The 21,930-nt window shown below is 42.2% G+C and overlaps 1 protein-coding gene across 1 annotated transcript in view; it reads right to left on the bottom strand.

Moving 5' to 3' along the window:
- Positions 1 to 21,930, bottom strand: part of svep1 (sushi, von Willebrand factor type A, EGF and pentraxin domain containing 1) — a 53,834-nt gene that overhangs the window by 17,164 nt on the left and 14,740 nt on the right. The window contains exons 3-25 of the mRNA XM_010797502.1: positions 19,573 to 19,731; positions 18,087 to 18,266; positions 15,511 to 15,690; positions 13,579 to 13,773; positions 10,772 to 10,890; positions 10,471 to 10,600; positions 9,306 to 9,413; positions 7,241 to 7,372; positions 6,798 to 6,989; positions 6,525 to 6,646; positions 6,340 to 6,445; positions 6,047 to 6,250; positions 5,691 to 5,924; positions 5,431 to 5,592; positions 4,779 to 4,940; positions 4,210 to 4,371; positions 3,222 to 3,310; positions 2,511 to 2,607; positions 2,176 to 2,289; positions 1,795 to 1,908; positions 1,509 to 1,710; positions 852 to 1,009; positions 231 to 429 (exon numbers count right to left, since the gene is read on the bottom strand). Of these exons, the coding sequence (XP_010795804.1) occupies positions 231 to 429; positions 852 to 1,009; positions 1,509 to 1,710; positions 1,795 to 1,908; positions 2,176 to 2,289; positions 2,511 to 2,607; positions 3,222 to 3,310; positions 4,210 to 4,371; positions 4,779 to 4,940; positions 5,431 to 5,592; positions 5,691 to 5,924; positions 6,047 to 6,250; positions 6,340 to 6,445; positions 6,525 to 6,646; positions 6,798 to 6,989; positions 7,241 to 7,372; positions 9,306 to 9,413; positions 10,471 to 10,600; positions 10,772 to 10,890; positions 13,579 to 13,773; positions 15,511 to 15,690; positions 18,087 to 18,266; positions 19,573 to 19,731 (3,520 nt within the window). The remainder of the gene's footprint in view (positions 1 to 230; positions 430 to 851; positions 1,010 to 1,508; positions 1,711 to 1,794; positions 1,909 to 2,175; positions 2,290 to 2,510; positions 2,608 to 3,221; positions 3,311 to 4,209; positions 4,372 to 4,778; positions 4,941 to 5,430; positions 5,593 to 5,690; positions 5,925 to 6,046; positions 6,251 to 6,339; positions 6,446 to 6,524; positions 6,647 to 6,797; positions 6,990 to 7,240; positions 7,373 to 9,305; positions 9,414 to 10,470; positions 10,601 to 10,771; positions 10,891 to 13,578; positions 13,774 to 15,510; positions 15,691 to 18,086; positions 18,267 to 19,572; positions 19,732 to 21,930) is intronic.

The following is a 21,930-nucleotide window of genomic DNA, read 5'->3' as shown; positions in this document are numbered from 1 at the left end:
CAAATTCACATGACAGAACATTGCTGTAGAAATGTACATAACGTATAAATGAATAAATATCTTTGTATAAGGTACAGATTTAGAAGCAGGGGTTTAGGCATTTATAGTTAAATACAAATGTAATAAATAGTCAATATAGATGTTAATAAAGGATTTAATCAACAAGAATGAACAAGAAAGAAACAGGATAATCATTTAATGTGCGCTTATAATTTGTAAACATCACTGACCCGTTGTAGTCGATGAGAAGGAAAGCGTTGTCGCTGCCCTCCACAGCGTAGGAGACGGGCGTGCCATAGTTGGTGGTGTCCGACGACCTCATCCAAAAGGTGCAGGTGATCTCCGTCAGCGCCGGCATCCCTCCATCCATCATTACGTAACCGTGGATACCAGACACCTCAAAGTCCAGGTTGAAAGCCGGGGACATTTCTGATGGGACATTTATAGAGTAAACGACATGTTCTCGTCCTTCTTGTATCAATTCACTTTGTAACAATACGACATCTCCATGGTGAGTACCAAGATAATAACGTTTTGGGAAGATTTCATCATTGCATTTAATCATGACGTTTTTCGCCCTTTCCTTAACTATCTGGAATATGCGGATCTAGAGAGTTCTCTGCCTACATGTTTCGATATTTCCTTTCTTAGCCTACCCACGTGTTTGTGAAGTTAATTTAATGTATTTATTTCATTTATGTGACTTGTAATGAACTTCATTTTGTTACGTCTTGTGGATGTTTGTGTACTGTCTTATATATTGTCTATATAAGCTAAAAACAATAAAGAAAGTGTTTTTAAAAAAATAAACAAACGGTCTCCATGGTGATGTATCGTCTGTCCTATAGTACCTGTCTCACACCTGGTCCCGTTGAACCCAGGCAGGCAGCGGCAGGTGAAGGAGCCGCGGCCGTCCATGCAGCTCGCCCCGTTCACACAGGGGTTCGGGTCACACTCGTCAACGTCCACCTCGCACAGGTAACCACGGTAACCCTCCACACACTGACACCTGAGAGAGGGCGGGAGCACACGGTCCAATTACATGCTTTCCATGGAGCTGTCCTTTGAAAGCAGTTGATCAAATATGTGGGAATGTGAAAATCGGAGGGGTGAAAATGGATCTGATATGAAGTGATTGTTAGAATATGATTTTATAAACACAGAGCTCTTTCTTAAGGATTTTCAGTGTCTCACATTCATCATTTATAACAAATGATTGCAGATGACAGATGTGTAAAGACATTGAAATAAGTTATGTCTTTAATTTAAAGTCGTATTCCCATGGTTGTTATCTATTTTTAAAACATGCTGTAAGATTGACCTCATCATTTAATCCTTTCTATGACTGTGATGCATCTTAAAAGGTTTTGTTGAAATCACCTGATATTCAAAATGATGCATGAAGGTGACTCAGGACATAGCGCCATCAGATATTAAAGTTCTCTCTTACGATTATTAATTTCAAGCTACAAATGCATAGAGCTGCTTCCTATCAGAATTGTCAATACCTGAAATAGTTTACAGCATCCAGACACGAGCCTCCGTTCAGACAGGGCGCGCTGTAACAGTCGTCGACGTTGACCTCGCAGCGATCCCCCGAGAAACCCACGGCACAGTTACAGGAGTACCCCGCCGTCAGGTCGTCGCACACACCTTCGTTCAGGCAGGGGCTGGAGAGGCACTCGTCTATTTCCAGCTCACAACGAGACCCTACGGGAAAGAAAGAAAGCAGCAGGTTGGAACCCATGATGTAGAAGAAGATGTGTCTGTTGCGATGAGGAACTGATTCCCTACCTGTGAAGCCGCTGGCACAGCTGCAGGCGAACTTGTTGACCTCGTCCACACACACTCCTTCATTCAGACAGGGAGAGGAGAGACACTCGTTCACCTCCGCCTCGCACAGAGAGCCTGACACAAACGGGGGCGACAATTCAGATAGTCAATAACAGATTGACTATAAGCACAAAGGTGGGATAGTGTACAGTTTGTGATTAAAAAATAACATGTTTTGGCTGCTTGAACCATCTAGTTTCCTGTTGCATAAGATGACAAACTTGAAGCTAAAACAACAGGAGTTCATGCTGATGCTCAATGAAGCTGACATTTATTGTTAAAATCTTTTGAGAATCTTTCTGTGTTTTATCAATGGAGACTTTTTTCCTCACTGATCTTTACCTAAATAGCCAGGCTTGCACTGACACTGGAAGTCTCCAATCCCGTCTTTACACAGGCCTCCATTCAGGCAGGGGGCCGAGTCACACTCATCGATGTCGATCTCACACTTGGCACCTGGGAGAGAAATATCAGAGGTGCTGTCAAACACTCATGGTCATAAAAGAATTGCATACAACACAACCGTGGTTACAATTAATGTCAAAGGAGAGTTACAGCTTGGTACTGTCGAAATAGCAATGACAGGAAGTATAACCAACACATTTTCGTGTTATTCCTACTGTTGAATAAAGTTGTTGATATTCAAACATTACACCGGGTGAATCTCTGTGGTTTACCTGTGAATTCGGGCATGCAGGTGCAGACGTATCCCGCCCCCACTTCCTCACATGTGCCCTTATTCTGACAGGGATTCAGGAAGCACTCGTGGAAAACCTGCAGGAACAGCCAATCAGAAAGGTCTGTCATGTTTTTGGTTTTGAATATTCCTTACATGTTCTGTTTGGTAGTTATGTTTTAATGTTAGTCTTTTTTTTAATGCATTTTTTATTTCTTCTGTACTTTGTGTACTGGTTCAGGTTCTCTACTTTAATTTCTATTTCATACTTGACTCTATAATAATATCTTTAAAGAAACTATCTGGATACTACTCTGTCCGGTGTGTTCTTCAGTTCATGCTTTGCACATTATTTTAAAATGTCATTATCAAATTTCTGTCCAATAGTTTTTTTCGTAAAAAATGCTGCTCATTATTAATTTCATTATGTAACGAAAATGCTGACATTTTGAGTTGAAAGCTGAAAAAACTATCGATATAGATGAAATGTTACTTAATTATTTAGCAATTCATTCTACATTCATTCTAACGTATCAATAAAAAATACCACTCTTATCATCCCAGAGTCAGGTGGTACTAATTAGCTTATCGTATAACATGTGTAATACAGGCGTCTTATGATGGATTTCAAATGTCAGAGACCTATAATGCTTATGGTAAAATATCCTTTTTTTGACATAATGTAAGTTAGGCCTAGATAGAGACGACTCACCTGACTGCTTGCCTGGTAGTCCTCATTGACCTCCACCTCTGGAGCTGCAGTTACACTCTCCTCTTTAGGAAGAAAGCTGGAGCCAAAACCTGATGATGACACCCAAAGAGAAAAACAGGCAATGAAAGCTCAGACAAGTCGGAAAAACACAGCGAAGATCTTTCCATCCGCTACCAGATGGTCTGTTTGAACAAAAGCCTGTATTCTTATGGATCCTGGCAGCAAGTCCTAACCACTGCTCATTCCCACTTCAGGCATGCAGTATTACTCATTTCCAACAGCAATAAAAGTTGTTTTGTTTCCATTTCCCCCCCGTCCTGACACGTGCAGTAATTCCTACTCTCTTTGATTGATCTATAACAACACAGATCAGACAGCTAGCAACTCGAGTGATGGCAACAGCTATGGGAAGTGTAGAGAAGCTGTCACCAAGCGGCAGACACTGAACAGTCCCTTTTACTGCCAATTTGCTCCATGCTGACTTCAATTGGCATTTCCTGTAGAAATGTATGATAATTTATTTCACATGGCAACACAACACGGCAGAATGGTGTTGAAAGAGAACTCTGCTGTTTGAAAATCTGCATATGCCAACAATAATGAATTTAAATCAGTCATTATTGGAACAACATTGTCAAAGAACATCATCTTCGTCCATCTTGACACCTAGAGTGAAATAAAGTACAGTTTGTGTAATCTAAATGTTTTCAATTAAAAATAAATGATAATGAATACTGTTTTATTGAGAGGATTAGATATTGGCAAGTTGATCTTCAATATAAGGGACATCATCAGTTAGGCCTGAATCAAACATCTGGATACCAATGTATTATTCTGCAGGACAGTAACAGAGATTACCTTTTAAAACCACACTACAAAGATGTTCTGGATTTCCCCAAACCGAAAATCAAGTGGAGGGCGTGTGTGTGTATTTGTTTGTACTTGTGTGTGTCTGTGTGAGGATTTGTGATCGTTGTGGTCTCCTTACTGGAGCAGTGCTGGATGGTGGTGGCCCCGGTCACGGTGGTGGTTCCATAGAAGGGGCAGGAGAGGCAGAACGAGCGGCCGTTTTCGGGCTGGTAGTAATCTCTGGGACACGGGTAACAGGGAACCAGACCGGTACGGGAGAACTCCCCGGCCGAACAGGGGACTGCATGAGAGCAGAGCAGAGCAGAGCAGAGGAGGGGAGCACCAAAAAGGACACAAAAAAAAGAAAATAGCAAAATTTACCAAAACATTTTTTCAAAAAAGTTGAAGCCTAGTTTTTTCCGATTTTAACTGGGAAACTCAAGAAGCAGAAACATTCACAGTTTCCAGTTTAAGCATCCAACTTTAAAGGGCAATCTCTTGAAATTCCAAATTGGAATTGCCTCTCCGATATAATTGCACATGAACGGCAAATACCAAGAGACACATTTTTGCGTAGCGGCTGGAATTGTATTTGTTTTTGTTACCTAGCAGCGTTTAGAAACACTAAAGAATGATTAAGGCTTCCCAGAGTTAAACATGTTGATAGGACATTAAGGGAGTGCACTCCATGCTGTCGCGCTGCATCACCTCCGCACTCGATCTCGTCCACGGCTCCTCTGGTGACGGTGGACGTCTCGTCGGGACAGACCAGACACTCCCTGGCGCCGTATCCGGACTGGAAGTGACCGAGCGGGCAGGACTCGCAGATCTCCAACCCGTTCAGGGAGTTACTACCTGGCTTACACTGCCCTGCAAACACATGGTGAGCAATAGTTAGAAAGAGAATAATATGAATGGGGATCTTGTATTGGTCTCACAGAGGGGGAATCTGAGTTGTTGCAGCAAAGGGGACAGTACAGGTAAAGAGGAAAAAGTGGACTAACATTTCAAATAAAGATGCGAGCAGTTAAAATAAAAACTAAAAGAATGAAACGTACATATCCAAGCTAGAGAAAATAAGTAGCAGCATTAAAATAGTCAGTACAAAATAGACAACTAATAAAAAAGCAGTAAGATAAACTTAGTAAATAGTCAAAAATCAAGCACCATTTGTGACTTATTTGTAATTTCTTTATCCTGCATGTGGTGCCAAAGGAGCATGGTAGTTGCCCCACAGTACGAATAGATCCGTGTGAAGCGACTCTTACTGTTTCTTAGGCATATTCAAATGAAACACCTTCAGTGAGTTATTTGCAAATGCAGTGTTGACTTGCGTTCTGACAGTGCGTCAGCATCTTACCTTTGCACTCGGCGACGCTGCGGGAGTGCAGGTAGGCGGTGGAGGTTCCCTCGGGGCAGGACTTACACTCCAGCTGCCCCTCCTGGTCCTGGTAGGAGCCCAGCCAGCAGCTCTCACACTCGTGGTACTCCAGAGAGAAGTAGGTTCCCACCGGACATTGGACTGGAGAAGCAAACGGAATAAGAGATAAAATGCAACACTATTCTAGAAATATTAGATTTTCTTTAAATCCCATGAATTGTGGTGTTTTCTTTACTCACCGCACATCCTGCCTTTGAGCACGGAGCCCGGCCTGCAGAACAGGGAGGGTTTCCTGCTCTCCAGAGATTTGGGATCAGCCACGATCATCTCCGAGGAAACGTGGAAACTGGACAGCGGCTGCCTGGCCAGCGTTCGCTTCAGACGATTGGTCAGTTGCTCCAGGGTCCGCAGGAGTCTCTTCTGATTGGCCACCTCTATGGAGTCGTTCCTCGACAGGGGCAGAGGGATGCTTGCTGGGAGAATGGACAACGTTTAAAGAACAACTCATAGTATTGACTATAAAAAACACAGATATAAAATGAAAATAAAACACAGTAAAAGTAAACAAACACACAGCATATAACATTTCATTTACCTGTGATGTTGAAAAAGATCTGGATCTTCTGGTCCCGGGTGGGTCCTCTGATCTTCCGGTGCCTCTTGGTGCGCTGCTGGGGCTGCATGCTGCTGTCCTGCTGCGGCTTGGCGAGCTGCCGGCTGCCCGTGGCAAAGCCCGAATCAAAGTAGGCGTAATCCTGGGCGCCTTGAGGACCCCAGCTGTTGCTCCAACCCCCTGGTGCTGATGAATAAAGCACGGATATAGAAGAAGGATGAGCTAAAAATGATGCTTCCAATATATAAGGGTTGATTTTTTGCATGACATCGTACTTATAGAGAATCCGTTCTCGTAGTCGTAGTTGTACTCGAGACAGTGACCCTGGGACAACACCTCCAGCTTGCATGTGACGTCACCGCTGCTACAAATATTGGGAAGCTTTGGAGAAGAAGAAAACATCATGTATTTGAGAGATGATTCAAAGTAGATGGACGTGTATGTGTGAATATTTCCTCACCATGCCTCCCAGTTTGCTCTTGAACTCCCCAGCGAAGGACTTGATCAGGTCCACATCGTCACAGCGAGACGCTTTGAACAGCATCTCAAAGGGTTTGACTCCATTGTTTGCTATCCGGTTCACTGGGGAAGACAGAAAGGGAATTGAACAGCACCGTCACATGTGCACATACAGGTATTTATATAAGTGCACTCATGAAGCAGCGGTGCAGCATAGACAGTAGGTCACCTACTATTCAAACAGGAAGTAACAGAATACTTGTGCTGTGCTTACATGAGCAGTCGGGTCTGTCTGCAGAGTAGGGCGGCTCCCACACACCGTTGTAGGCGCAGAGGTAGCTGTGCACTGCATCCTGGGTAAAGCTGAAGCCCTCTTTACACTGGAGAGTACAGTTAACGCCCTCCTCTTGTTCAGAGCAGATGAACTCTCCATTCACTGGGACGTACGGCTGCTCACAGGTCGTCCCTGGCACACACAATTCCAAACTTAAGTTATAATGTGCACAATAGTTTGTATAACCAGGCCTTTAAAGGCCGTTTCAGGGACAGAGCCTTTGATAAAAGCATCATTTTCATTATATGACATGCATTACTGCCTAGTCTAAGGTTTTGATATTTATAGGTTTACAATTTTTTAATTCTCGTGAAACTATGTATTTACAGAATATACAACAGAGGAAAAAAGTAAATAAATATGAAAGAAATAGGAATGTGCACCTTGCACGGTAACAGTGATGTTGCACGTGCGGCTGTTTCCTGCTGCATCAGTCGCGGTGTACTGGACCAGATTCTCTCCTACTGGGAACTCAGAGCCTGGAGTGTGGCTGCTGGACACAGTGAGCCGACCCCCTGAGAGAGAGAGAGAGAGAGACAGACACACACACACACACACACACACACACACACACACACACACACACACACACACACACACACACACACACACACACACACACACACACACACACACACACACACACACAACAAAAGTGTTGATTTCTAAAATAAAAGATGCACGATCTCAGAGACTACACAAAAACATTATTTTTTCTATTTTTTGAGTCAAAACTGTTACTCCAGCTGGCCTGCGGAGGGCAGTCTTGTTCTTACTCCATTTTCCAGGACTAAATGAGTCACTCTCAGTAAACCATAGAAGTAAAGTAAAACAATTATATATTATTGACACAGTGTGTCTGGGCATCGCACCGCTGCAGAAAAACCCAGCTCCTGGGATTGTAATTTTGCTATAGTCTGGTTGGCTTAAAAAAAAACCTGAATCTGAAGAGATTGATGGATTGATCCTTGGGAGAAGCAGCGGTGATGAGAGGAGTGTACGTGTGTGTGTGCATATGTACGTTTGTGAGAGAGAAACGCAGACAAGACTTAAAGAAAGAAGGTGGGAAAACTGAGTGATTGACCTTTTCTTTCCCTCCAACTCCATTAAGGGTGGCGGAGTCTTTTCGGACAGGGCTGACACACGTCTGGTGTCTCCCCTTATATATAGCCTGTGTGTGTGTGTGTGTGTGTGTGTGTGTGTGTGTGTGTGTGTGTGTGTGTGTGTGTGTGTGTGTGTGTGTGTGTGTGTGGTGTATGGAGCCAGAGCAAGTGAATTACACGGGCCTGTCTGTGGGCTGGGGCCAAGGAGCAGTCTGGTTTGTTGTCTGTCACCACTGACGCTGTTTGGGTACAGCGAGGGTTCCAGGAGTAAGTCAGCCAGCTCTACGATATTTAGCCTGTTTATCAAAGTGGCCTTGATGCAGTTCTTTATAGGATCCAGCTAAAATGCTCAGGAACACAGAGTGAGCTCAGCAGGCTGAAAAGAGAGACTGATGGGTTGTGTATTAAATCCCCATGACAGCCAGTAACTGAATTGCCCTTGAACAAAAAAAAGAGCACCAGTTCAAGGGAAGTGATTGCAATGTGCTCCAGATTGAAACAGCTGCAATATAATCAGTCACTAAAAAGACAACAGACAAACCTTTGTTAGAGTTGGAAGGCAAATATCTACATGTACACTAGGAACATGTGCAAACACGGGGAGTAATTATTGAGGTAATTTTATTGTTTATATTGATTTACTTCCCTTTTTTGAGATGAATGGATATAATTTGATTACACTGCATTTATCCAACTTCAGTCATTACCAGACACTTCATTAAATACATTGCATACCGTCAGTTTCCACTTCTTTAGCATTCAAATAAATGACACGTGCTTTAATAGTGTTCTTTCACCCAAGGTTTATTGAAAGCGGGACTTCTAGTTGTAATACATTGCTGTATTAATGTTTACAAGATGGATACTACTGGCCAAACCTCCACTGGTTATGAATGGGGAAGTAAATAAATATTTTCTCTGCTGGAGTGTCAACTTTTGATAAAGGAAAAACAAGTTAATAATATAATTATACCATTGACATCGGAAAAATGGTTAGAAAGAGTAGAAACACCTGCCTCTCTCTGCTGAGTCCATCTGTCTGAACCTTAACGACATCAACAGCCGCTGTAAAAAGGTCATCTGTCCACTTTCTCTATCTCTCTTTTAAAAACAGATGCACAAATGATGCCTTTGTGCACACAATAACGATCCATCCTCTCACTATTAGACCATATGTCCGGTGTCTCTCGGCATCAATCACACACACGCACATGAAGCCTTTTTCCAGTCGCCCTAACGGAAAAGATCCTGTTTAACCATCATCAGTGGAGAGGGAGAGGGCGGAGCGGAGTGGAACAGAGGAGCAAAAGAATAAACCATCTCCGGAGCTGAGAACCAGACATACCTGAGTTGTCGGAAAACTGCGGCACCTCCCAAACGACCGCCGTCTCCGTGTCTGTGGCCTGGACGGTGGGCGGGGACCTGCACCTGTCAATCACCGGAGGCTCCGTATCTACAGAGATATATACGAGCTTGTTAACGACCAGATGGAGAACACACAATAAAAAAACAGCACACTTGTGAACATATCGATAGCAGTCAGTCGCCAACAGCAAACTGCTTCAGCACATAAACACACCATTGCTCCAGAGACTGGGATGGATTACCGTGGCTTTAGAGCGCTACACTGTGATTTGACTTGTTTTGATGCAGCACTACAGAGTGTCAGAGGGCACGAGTTAAACACATGTCTCCAATAAAAAACTACAACGTTCCCCCCACCATAATAACATATGGAAATGTTCACGCTACCATGCTTGAGGTTTTCCCCCCTGACTGCTGTGATTAGCGAGCGGTTGACACGGTGCGCCCCTGCTTTTCACTCCCCGGGGAAACCCTGTTTGACACTTGTTGGGGATGCATGGACTCCTTTGCTGCTGTATGTGAATTAAATCATATTTTTTCAATTAATTGCAGTAAAAAGCTGAAACTGGTTTGAATTTCACAACGTTTTCAGCTTCATTTGTTAAAAGTAAAATATGTAAACAGATATTCACACAGCAGCTGATTTAAGTGCTTTAATACGTTTTGTGACACAGTCCTGTTATGTTCTACTCACCATTTAGCTATTAACACCCCGTTGGCTAACATACACTCTAGTCTTCTGAAATACAGTGGTTTTTGCCCTTTTCTGATTTGTTAAAATTGTGATGATTAAGAAATGTGTACTTTGTAGTTAAAAGTGGTACAAGATGAACAACCTTCATTTGACTTGTGCTTGAACTCTTAAATTAGAATTTGTCAGAAGGGCCACGGACAAAATACATGTTTTATCAGCCATCTGAAACATATCATTTACAAAGAAGCTCAGCTGTGTGTACCTAAGCCAGCAGGGAGACAGAAACAGTCGATAGAGCGCCAAAAAGGCTGATGTCACGGTTATTAAGGAGACGCCTCGATTCAGATGAGATGTTTTAATGACTTTAAAGACAGAGTGTGTGGACTTTTCATGGGAGTAGAGCATCTTTTAAGTTATTCTGATGCCATGTATCGGTTGGGGAGGAACTCACCGATGACAGTGGCGGTGAAGGAGCAGTTGGCCTGGTTCCCCGAGCGGTCGGTCCCAATGTAGGTGATGGTTTCCCTTCCAATGGGGAGCAGCTGAGGAGGGGTGTACACCGGCTTCACCTGGACCCCCACCTGAAGGAGGGAGAGGGAGTCAGAAATATAAAAAACGGACTCAAAACAGTGAGTTAACTCAGAGGTCGTAATCTCACTGGTGTTAGTTATCCCCCTCTAGTTTAAGCAAACTAAAGAAATGTACTCCGAGCCTATCAGGTACAAAATTAAAGAAATGCTTCTAAATCCTACCTCTTCTTTAGAGTTGTCGGTAGCAGTCGGGATGTCCCACTTAACGACGGCGGTGCCGCGCCGCTCATCCGTCCCTGCGACAATGTTCTCGGGGCACTGGATCGCTGGTGGCTCAGTATCTGAAGAGACAAGGGAGGGAAAGAATATACATTTTAGAGGAAGGAGAGAATGGGATGAGGGACTGGACACGGCAAATGCTTGATCTGATTTAGGGGAATTCAATTCAATACAGTGAGATTAAAATATTGCAGATGTTCACCTCATCACACCCTGTACACACTGACGGCAACCTGGTGCTCGTTATCACTGAGGATTGTGTGATGTCATCTGACCTCTTTAATTACAAGACACTCAAACACTCATTCCTGGTCTTAGCTGAATCAGAGGGAGAGTGCGCCGCTGTCATTGTTCCAACCTCTGATTTTACATTAATACTGCTGGTGGTTGTAACCGTCCCTTATCTCTCTGCATCCATTAGCGCAACATCAGCCACAATGGTAAAGAGCAGAGGTTAATGGAGACCTGAGTGAAAGGATGAGACACATGCTTCTCGTCATTGTCAAAACACTTGGGCTCACGGCAAAGGAAGCTCCCTCTTGGATACATTAAAGTGTGAGTCTTTCAAACAAAAGACTCACACTTTTTGGGGAAAATACACCAATAAGAATCTATAAATGGCAATTAAGTTGCTGTTTAAGGAACGCTTTGACATAAACCTATAGGTAAAACTTGCTCCAACCAACATGTTCAATAGCTCTGGGCCTAAAAAGCAAAAAGAGGTTAAAGGCAATAACTTGTCCTTAGGTTTTTATGGAAAATCTGAGCAACTTTTACTGTATGAATGAAAATCAGATTGTGTCACACCCTATTTAGTGTTGTTAATAGTTGCCCGTGCTATCTTCTGCCCATCATAAGTTATTCAAAATTGTAATCTTCTTAAGCTACTGCTAGGTACAGTAAAAAAAGTCCCAAAAAAGTCCCATCTTTTCTTCAGTAGGGGCCTCGGTGGATGGGTCGTTCTCTATGTTGTAGGGTTAGCATTGATTGTGAGAAAAAGGCCCCGATAGTCTCCACCTGTTTGGCTCGTGTCTTCCATGGGTTGGCAGTGGTGACGCCTGTAGCGTTTGGTAAGAGAGCAGCTTCCATCTGGCCCTGATGACCAATCCACTTAGGCATCCGTCTCTGCTAAACACTAACACACTTAGCTGCGATCGGCTCCATTCATGTTCATAACAATGGAGAAATATTTCACTCAGGGTGTCATCATCATGAAGTGAGAGGAGAAAGAAGCCAGGAGTTTACAAAGAGCATTCTGTTGTAATTTCTCGAAGTGTGTCTCTTATATTCTAGGACTCCAACTTTCTTCTATCTCATGTGCATTTTTCTTTTAATATCTCCCTTCCCATGGCCTTCCTTCAGCTCCTTTGTGCGGATCAGAACAACTCGTCTCTTCTCTGCCACCCCATTATGAAACACCTACCGATGACTCATCCTCCCCTCTCTCCCGCCTGTCCGCCCTAACTCTCCATCCGTTCTCATCTTTATGACACCTCTTCCCCTCCTTAACGACATCAGGTCCTTCATTAGCAGACTTTCTCCTCGAGGAAATGAGGGGATTGAGGACACTTCGAGTGGAGGCGCACCACCTGTTCCACCTGCAAAGCATCTGGAGGGCTGCAGTCCATTATAATGATCTCAAGGCCGGTGGAGAGGTGGAGACACGAGAGCTCGGACAGGGTATGGTTTGTGTTAGTTACGTGAGGCTTGCTTCAAAACAGGGTCAGCCCCAGTCTCTCCATTCACGAAGCAGAGGAAAATGCAGAGAATGGATGGAAAATGGAAAGATTTCTCCGTCCAAGTTTCCTGCTGTTTCTTTTATTATCTTCCTCCACATATTCTGTATCTTTCATTCTGGTCTTTAAACAAGCCCTCTCTTTCTGCCTTCAAGTCATTCTAACAGTGTATGATTAATGTCAGTTAGATATAATGAACTAGCAATTATATAAGGAGGGGAACCTAATAAGGCCATCCCTGCCAAGCATTTCTCCTTACATTTAGAGTGGTTCAGAGTCTTTCTGCTAAGCTAATTGTTAGAACAATCTCACTCTACACCGAATTGAGTTTCAATATCAGGATACATGTATTTGTTATTCTTGCAAGAATGGAAGTAGTCATCACATACAGCAATGGTACAACTAGTTCCTGAACAGTGTCCTTCACAAGACAGGGCATTTCACAGTCACAAGATTGAGAAATACCGGTTCAAAGCAGAATTCTATGCTTCGTTCAGATTAGCTGAGGCCCTCGTCAGAAATGATCATGCTTGTCATATGCTTATCTCCCTAGACGCTGAACATCATGATAAACATTGTCACATAGCTATCATATGCCTATAACAGAGTGTCATGCTTATCTTCTAGGATGGCAAACATCCTGTCATATACTCGGACCTGTTATCACGTGCACTTCTGTATCCTTGGAAGAGCAGATGCAGTATTTTCCCAACACTAATCACCTAAAGTTGGGTTACTTGTGGAGCCCTAATTAGCAAATATCCCAAAATGTTGAATTATTACTTTTAATCTACCCTATCCTTATTAAACGAGAACAATTGGTGAGAACAGCCTAGCCTAAACTCCATTATCCAGCCTCTGCCTACCCAGGTCTTGACCTTTGACCCCAACCTATTTCACACTGGTTAACACACACACACACACACACACACACACACACACACACACACACACACACACACACACACACACACACACACACACACACACACACACACACACACACACAGTTACCTTTACAGACGGCTTTATGGACGTTAGCGGTCCAGTTCCCGGAGCTCATGCACACCGCCTTCCTGTTCCCCTGGAGACTGTAACCCGGGCGACAGGTGAGCAGGCAGGCGGAGCCGGGCGACACCGTCCTCTTCCCGCAGGCGGGCGGCGACACCAGGACGTTCTTTAGGGTCGCGATGAGGGGGCAACGCACCTCTGGGGAGAGAGGGGGAGACACCAAGAGATGATGGAGTTTGTTTTGTCCCTGAGAGAAAGAAAAACTGGATTCCACGTCATCAATGTTTTTTTTTAAAGTTTTCAGAACAGAGCTGAAATGGCATTTTTGGTGGATTACCATAATCAGTGTATCAAATATATAGAGTATTAAAAGATACTTCCCCAGAAAGAGAGAACAGAACATGCAAACAAAACCTCTTCCAGGATCACAACCGTGTTTCCTGTGTTCCTACCCGCATGTGATTAAAATCTTACTTTCAGCTGGCTCCAATATAAATGCCAACAATAAAGCTATTTTCAGGGGCTGTCTATCAAAAACTGGCACCAAAACAACAAACATTTGGTCGGAAGTGAACCAAAGAAAGAACAAACCACAGGACTCCTACTGGAGGCTTATTGTGCATTTTTGTGATGCTGGCCAGTGTGGCTTTCACTTGATGATGGATAGATCCGATTCTCCTCATTGGTGCTAGCTGTAGGAGCTATGAAGGGGAAACTCACTGAGAGGGAGATTCAACATAGGAGATTTCAATCAGATGAACAAAATATCTCTCTCAGGGCAGCTGGTTGCCTTTACACGACAGCGCAAACAAAAACATTTTGATGCACCAAAGACGTAATGAGAAGCAAAGCGTGACTCAAATAGATTATGGGTAAAGAGATGGTCGTTATCGATAAACAGAGATTTTCTGAGTTTTGAAATAGAGCAGCTAGCTGGTTTGTTGGAAGTGAGTCAGTATGGTGGCCGGAGGTTTGTGGCTAAACACTCTCACACTCGCTTTTTTGTGTGTTGTTGTGCCTGACCTGGGGCATGAGTGTGGGCAACTATTTTAACTTAACTATCAGTTGTGAAGTGTGTGGGTAAGTTTGTGTTCATGTGTATAAGCAGTGATTGGAGTTGCACTATGAGAAAGCAGATGTATCATTCCCTGGGGATGTAGTGGGGCTCTGTAGATCCATTTAACCACTGTGTGTGTGATTGTATGTTCTCGTGTGTGTTTACATGTGTGTGTAAAACCGTGTTTTTGTAGTACACAGAAATACCCATATCCTGTGTTATTTTAAAGTCACTTATTTGGTAAATCATCTGTTTTTTCAGCAGCAGAAGCTGAAGATAATATGAGTTTACTGCTTTATTAAAAATGATGTACTGCTGTAGATATCTTGTGTGTGTTCGAGTAAACGCAGTGCTACACGATTCATCATATAATGCAAATGAAAACGATTAAAGTATGGGTGTGTTTTAGATGAATTCCCTTAGCGAGGATATAAGCGAAGTGAACAGAACTTGGGTTGAACTGTGAACCAGTGTTTCCCGTTAAACTTTTATCAGTATTTTTGTCAAAATTACAACATTTTTTTATGCATATTTAAATAATAACATCTGGTATAAATGAGAGATTAAAGAATGTCTTACTAAAACAAACTAAGATAACAAAATGATTGGAAGCACAAACACAGTATGTGTGACTTTACTACTTTACTCTTCTACAAACGGCTGTGGTTTCTTCTTAATGTTTTATTTTATTCTTACAATGAATCATGAAATACTTCTTTGTTTTGGAATCCAATAAAGCATTTGTACAAAGACAAATATACAAACACATAAATGACCACATTTCGAATCTCTTTTACGTTGGCAAATGGTGGAGAAGACAACGTAAACACATATATCTGGGTGTTACACTGCAGAGGTGTGGGGGGATGAAGGCTTACCCACACACCGAGGTTGGGGTGCGCTCCACTGGGAGGTGGCCTGGCAGGTGAGTCTGGCCTCGCCCTCCAGACGGTAGCCCCGATCACAGCCCAGTTGACACTCCGCCCTGCGCGAGGAGCCGCCATCGGTGCACCTCAGGGAGCCGTGCTGGGGCCGCGCGAGTGCCGGGCAGGAGCGCACTGCAGGGAGAAACAATTCATATAAGAATAATAATAATAATACATTACATTTATAAAGCGCTTTTCCTGGTGCTCAAAGCGCTTATATATATATATATAAGAGTATCATCCCGGGAAATAAAAGTGTATTGTTATTTTACTGTTTTGACTGTTGTTGTTTTTTTGGAGTTTTTCCTTGTCCGATGTGAGGGTCTAAGGAAACTATAAAGCCCCCTGAGACAAATGTAAAATGTGTGATATTGGGTTATATCAATACACTTTGATTGATTGATATCTTACAAGATTCAAATCATGTTTGGTTAATTTGTTTTTAACAGTTTTTAACCTCCTTTTATTGATTGCAGATGTATCTGCTCTTCTATACGGAGAAATAGAACCTATTTCTTTTAAAAATAAAAAGTTTACAATAAGAGTTTGTTTTAAAATGATAGAAGGTGAGGCAAGTTATCCAAAAGCAGTAAATGGGGCTAACACATGTTGTTAAATTAACAGTTATGGTTTGTTTTTAACCAATTTAAAGTCTGTTAAATATGTCACTTCTTTAAGACGACTAAAACAAACAAACCATACTGTGTATAATCTGCAAACGCTTGTCAAGATAAATATGAGGTGTAGCTTCTAAACACAGGTACTGTATATACTGTAAATCACGAGAGGATGAGGAGGCAGTAAATCAGCAGCAGGAATGTACAACACAATTATCATCATCGTCTACAACCTGGGACCTATCATTTAAGCCAAAAGTCCCTATGAAATAACAGAAAAAAGCGCTCGTGTGTGCCTGTTCTGAGTTATGTTGAGGTCTAGAGAAAGGGTGTGTAGTGTGTTATTTCTCATCACCAGCCATAGACAGACAGGCGGGTTCAGAGGAGACCCCCTCCCTCAGGGCTCTACAAGCTGGGAGGTCCAACAGTTTGTGGCGAAGACGAGACTCGGTGTAACACATACAAGCAGACATATGCACACACACTCAGAAAAATATATACCAAAAAGCCACCACTATAAATCTTCCACACACACCCTTGAATATTCAGTGTCTTGGTATTTCTATGAGTCACGCTTTTGCCGTCGTTCTGTTAATACTGCAATTTTCCTCATTTATCTCTTGACCTCTCCAACTCCCTTTTTTCCTTTCTTGAACTCTTAAGCACTCTTGTTTCCTGGTGTAAAACCTTCCGTCTGTCCTTTCCTTGTATCCTTTCTTACCTACACCAGAATGGGTTTTATTACCAAGTAGGAGGAATTAGCTTTTCCCCTTTCTGACTGAACCCTCCTTACTGTACCTTCTCCTCTCAACATCTGGCCTGGCAGAGCAGAAGTCTCCCAGTAAGTGTTGATACCTTGCTCAGTCTAAACACATATGATCTCAATTCACGGAATAAGAACTTTGCGCCACACACAGACTCCTGCTCACTTGGAACGAGTCACTACAGCTCATATGCTTCTTCTAGATTTCTCCATGTAATGCTATATAAATGTTTATGAACATTTGCAGACATCACAAGGCAGGGGCAGGTTCCCAGGGCGTAGATGGACTTTGCACGTTAATCAGAAATCATACGAGACGTGTGGTGTTGAGGAAGCATTTCTTTTACGTATTTACTGCGAAGGCCAAGAGCATCATGTTGTATATATGATACTGTATGCATTACGTAAGAAAATACAGTTTTCAACACTATATAATCACAAGCAATTTGAGTCATTTATACATTTTGGAGATATTTGGCTATAATTGCAGCTGGAACAGAGGATAGCATTCTGCTCTATCAAAATGTCCACAGCCCTCCACTTGTTGTGATCTTTTAATTTGTTATCATTCTCTTACAGCTTATTTTCTTAGTTAACCTACTTGGCAATAAACCTGATTCTGATGACCTTGCATTTAAAGTGCAAGCAAAAAACATCAGCAACACAAGGTCACGATTTTATTAATCAATTTATCTTTTTTTAAACTATTTTCCAAGCAAAAAACACAAAAACATCTCTGGTTCTTAGATTGAATATTGATATATATATAATATATATTTGCATTATAACAGATTAAATATGTCTGTGTTTTGGACAGGCAGTCGGACCAACAAACAACTTTTAGAAATTGTGATGGGTATTTCTTTTGATATTTTCAGTGATTTTATACAGTGAGACAATAATCTGTTAATAGCTAATATTTGGTAGATTAATCACTAATTTAATGAATTGTCAGAGAGCTATTGGAAACAAATAACAGGCTGTGTGAATAGGTCTTAAATGATTGAACTCCCATTTTTCAGTGGCAGCTTGTGATGACAATAGAGAGACCTCATAGGTTCAAAGAAAGAAACCAGAAATCCAAGAACTCCTCCACCTGTGATGATTGTTATCTCATCACCATGCATCAGGCGTTTCCTCCTCCTCACCTCTGCAGCTGGGGGGGATCCCTGACCAGGAGCCGTCCGCCTGGCACAGTCTGATGCCGGTCCCCTGGAGGTCAAACTCCGGCTGGCAGCGCACACCGCAGGCCGCATCAAAGTGGTTGTTGCACACATTCTGGATGAAGAAGCCATTTTCTGGAGCAGACAGCGCCGGACAGTACACCACTGGGAGAGGAAAAGGTAAGAGAAGAAAGAAGAATATTGAAGATAAAACAAGACGAAGTATAAAAGCAAACAGACACACGATGCTGGTGGGAATTGCTGACACAGTGGAGAGTTAATGTTCCTGACAAAAAGGCTAACAAAGCGTGAAAGCGATTACACGTTGTCAAACATCAACCTCCCAAATCTACACAGAGGGACGGAGAGAAAGCACAATGAGTCCGTGAAGCTGATGATTAATGATGATCGTTGTGCTGTGTGGAAATCACTGGCTCACTCTTCAAGGAATTGGGGGGGGCCAATAAAATGACTGGAAGCAGATTGATATTTCAACACACTGATACTGACCGCATACTTCTGTGGAATAATGTTCTAGTTGGTTCATCTTCATGTATCACTACATTTTCTCTATGCTTATTGGCCAAAAAGATCCCATATTTCTGCCTTAAAAAAGCAAGTTTGTTCACATGTTCAAACGTTCATCATTAAAAACCTGACTGTACGATTGCACAGCGGTCTGTTGCCTGGATTGACTCTTTTGATTGACATTTTGGGTGAGAGGAAGAGTCTAGTATGCACTTGGACGACCTTTATTTTTTATATTACTCATTGGAATATTGTCTGAAAATATGATGAATAATTTCTGTTTACTTTGACTTCTTGAAATCACAGATTGTCTTCCCTTGAGCGTAGATAACTGAGGAAAGTTCTACTAAATAAGTGACCGTAGGGAAATGTCTTGGAGGAAACGGAGTTGTTTAACAATATCACATTTCTTCTCCCTAATGACGGACGCATTTCAACTCCTTTATGGAGAAAAGGCATCTTTAAATGGTCTAATAAGATCAAATCTACTCCACTGAACAACACATGTTCAAGTGTAATAAATAATAGGAAGTAATGTGATGCCTATCTGTTTCTTTTGAATTATTATTGCATGCCATTTAATTAAAATAAATATACAAATCCCCTCTCAGGAAATTTCTACATTTGAATCAATATGCTTTTCCCCCAAACTCTTTATATAAGGTTTCAAAAGAACCATGAGGCTAAATGAAATATATCTGATAGTGCACTAAACAGATCAGTTACGATATTGAAGTGACTGTTATTTTTGTGTATATTGATTGTTGTGCTTTTATTTAGGTCTTAGTGTGTGCATATGTTAAGTGATTGTGTATATATATACATATTTGCATACATGTTTTTGTATTCGGGATTGTGCGAAACGGTATTTCCATCTCTCTGTCTGTGCACACAAACTGAAAGATTGACAATAAAGTTGACTTTGACTTTGAGTTCCTCTCACCCTGGCAGGTCATGCCGATTGGCTGATAGCCCGGCTTGCAGACGCAGTCGCTGAGGGAGGTGCTGCCGGGCCTGGAGGTCTGATGCGAGTTGGGGCACGAGAGGCAGCTGCTCAGGCCCCCTGGGGTGCCCTCTGGTTTATAGGTGCCTGGTGGACATGCTGGAGGGAGGAGAGGAGAACGGAAAATGATTAGGAGCCAATCCGGATGTAAAGATTGGATGTTAGCTATAAATGAACATTTGCAAGAAATGAAAAACAGTCTTGGGGCATTCAGGGGATACCAATCGGAGGGTCCGATCCCAAGCCCCTGCAATAATCAAAATGTCCTTTGGCAAAACACCTGATCCCAGTTTGCTTCTGTAGGCATGTCTGAAGTACGGACGTGTATGTGAGTTGCTTTTTGCAAAAGCTGCAGCAAAATGACCAAATGTTAAAGCAAGAAGAGCTAACAAAGCATTCTGACTAACATTTGAAAAACAATGAAAACAGCTTTACAGATTTATTAGGAGACTTTGATCGAATTTATGTCTGGACGTGTAGTGGTGGAAAAATGTGGTGAGAATTACAGAATGATCTCACTGGCTAGGTCAAAAAGACAAATTCATTGCAGCATCTTAATTAGTCCAGGCAGGGGAAATGGTCTTGTTGCTCTGTAGACGATTTACTATGATACAACAATCAAAGAAAGCTTTATGAGCATCTCTCAAGCTCTGTAAGCACACATGGGCTACGTTAGGAAACCCTTTTGATCACCTGCACACACTCACACACACACGGACTTAATAGAGTGTGTTTCCTATTAGCATCACCTGAGTCCCGTTGGAGGGCATGCTGTAAAGATGAAGCAGCGGAGGTCAAAAGAAGGTCCTCCAACATTCTTTCATTCTCCATCCATCAACTTCATCTCACTCGCGGTGCAGGATCCCTCACATGGTCTTATCGGGGGTTTAAAGGTTACTTTCACACGGGATTCCGTATAAATGACGGATTAACTGATTAAACCTTTTTGATAAGAGATTTACTTTAATAGATTCTGTGACGTAAATAGCGTCTAATTCTGATATCCTGTGATCTCAGCTACTTTGAATTAGCTCCAAAATTCAGATTATGATTATTTCTAATAAGATATTGCCAGGGACAACGGGCCTTATCGGCCATTACACGGGTGTTTTCACACAAGCAATTTGTTGTCCTGGTACTTCCCATAATTCACAGCGATTATTCCTGCAGGGAAAAGCTTTATCAGTTTCTCTACAACCACTTTCTTCTGTGGTGTTTACGTTTCTGTGTTTCCAAACCACATTAAACGGGAGCTTTTCAAACAAACAAATGACAACCATCCTTGAAGATTGCAGTCATTATTTTACATCTGATTCACCCCCACTGCTTTTACACCACGTCGTACAGTTGACTCATGTTCATGTGGATGTCAGACGGTAATTAGGAATGCCCGTTGTGGTTTCCACGAGCCAACAAATGTATTTAATGTTCAAACGTGGGTGTTGAATAATTACTGACATTTTAGCTCAATAAACACCAGTTCTGCTACTGAAGTCAAACATAGAAAGTAATCTTCAGGAACAATCTTCTGCTCAAATGCATTGAGTCACAGAAACTAGTAGAACAGAGGCTAGACAGGAAGTGACATCATGACTTGGTCTTGCTGTCTACTTTATAATTTGACTACTTTACTGAACTAATTACTGCTAAACCGTAGACTGGCAGAATTACACGTATTAAATAGTATTACAAAATTAATTTGTGAACAGATTGCAGCCTGTAACGGCATTACATCATACCGTCTTCAAGCAAATCCAAATGTTGTTAGCGATCATTGGAAAAACAAACCGACAGTATTTAGTAGCGCAGTTTCCAAATCAAAACAGGCTACTTTCAGACGGCTGCTTTAGACTGTTTCATTGGGTGTTGTGCGCTTTAAATGAGAAACCCACACCCACACACTTCATTTAAGCACTGACACAATAACATTTTAAAATATGAATACAACTTTTATCCACATGGGATATCTTTAATGTTATTTCAGGACATAAAAAGTGAACATTTCAGATTATACCAGTGATTTTTTTGGCATCAGTTCAACAGTTTACAGTCCAGGCCTAAGTAAACTGTTGAATTACAAGCCTGTCTGTGCAGTATAGGTGCAACAGAGAATCCACAGTAATACTAATAGTCTTAACAAGTCATTTAGTTGCCGCAAAGCCAGAGGCCAGGTGTGAATTTCCACTGCTGAGCTAATGCCAGCCCCCCCCCCCCCAACAACAGCGGTCAGCCAGGAAGATGTTAACAAAACGTAAAGCAGGGGCTCGTTACTGGCACTAAAACGCACTCCTACCTCGT

This window comes from Notothenia coriiceps, unplaced genomic scaffold, assembly GCF_000735185.1.
Source record: "Notothenia coriiceps isolate Sejong01 unplaced genomic scaffold, NC01 NC01_scaffold00038044, whole genome shotgun sequence".
NCBI lineage: Eukaryota > Metazoa > Chordata > Actinopteri > Perciformes > Nototheniidae > Notothenia > Notothenia coriiceps.
Note: the sequence above shows the minus strand (reverse complement) of the source record. Positions and strands in the feature narration are given on the sequence as shown.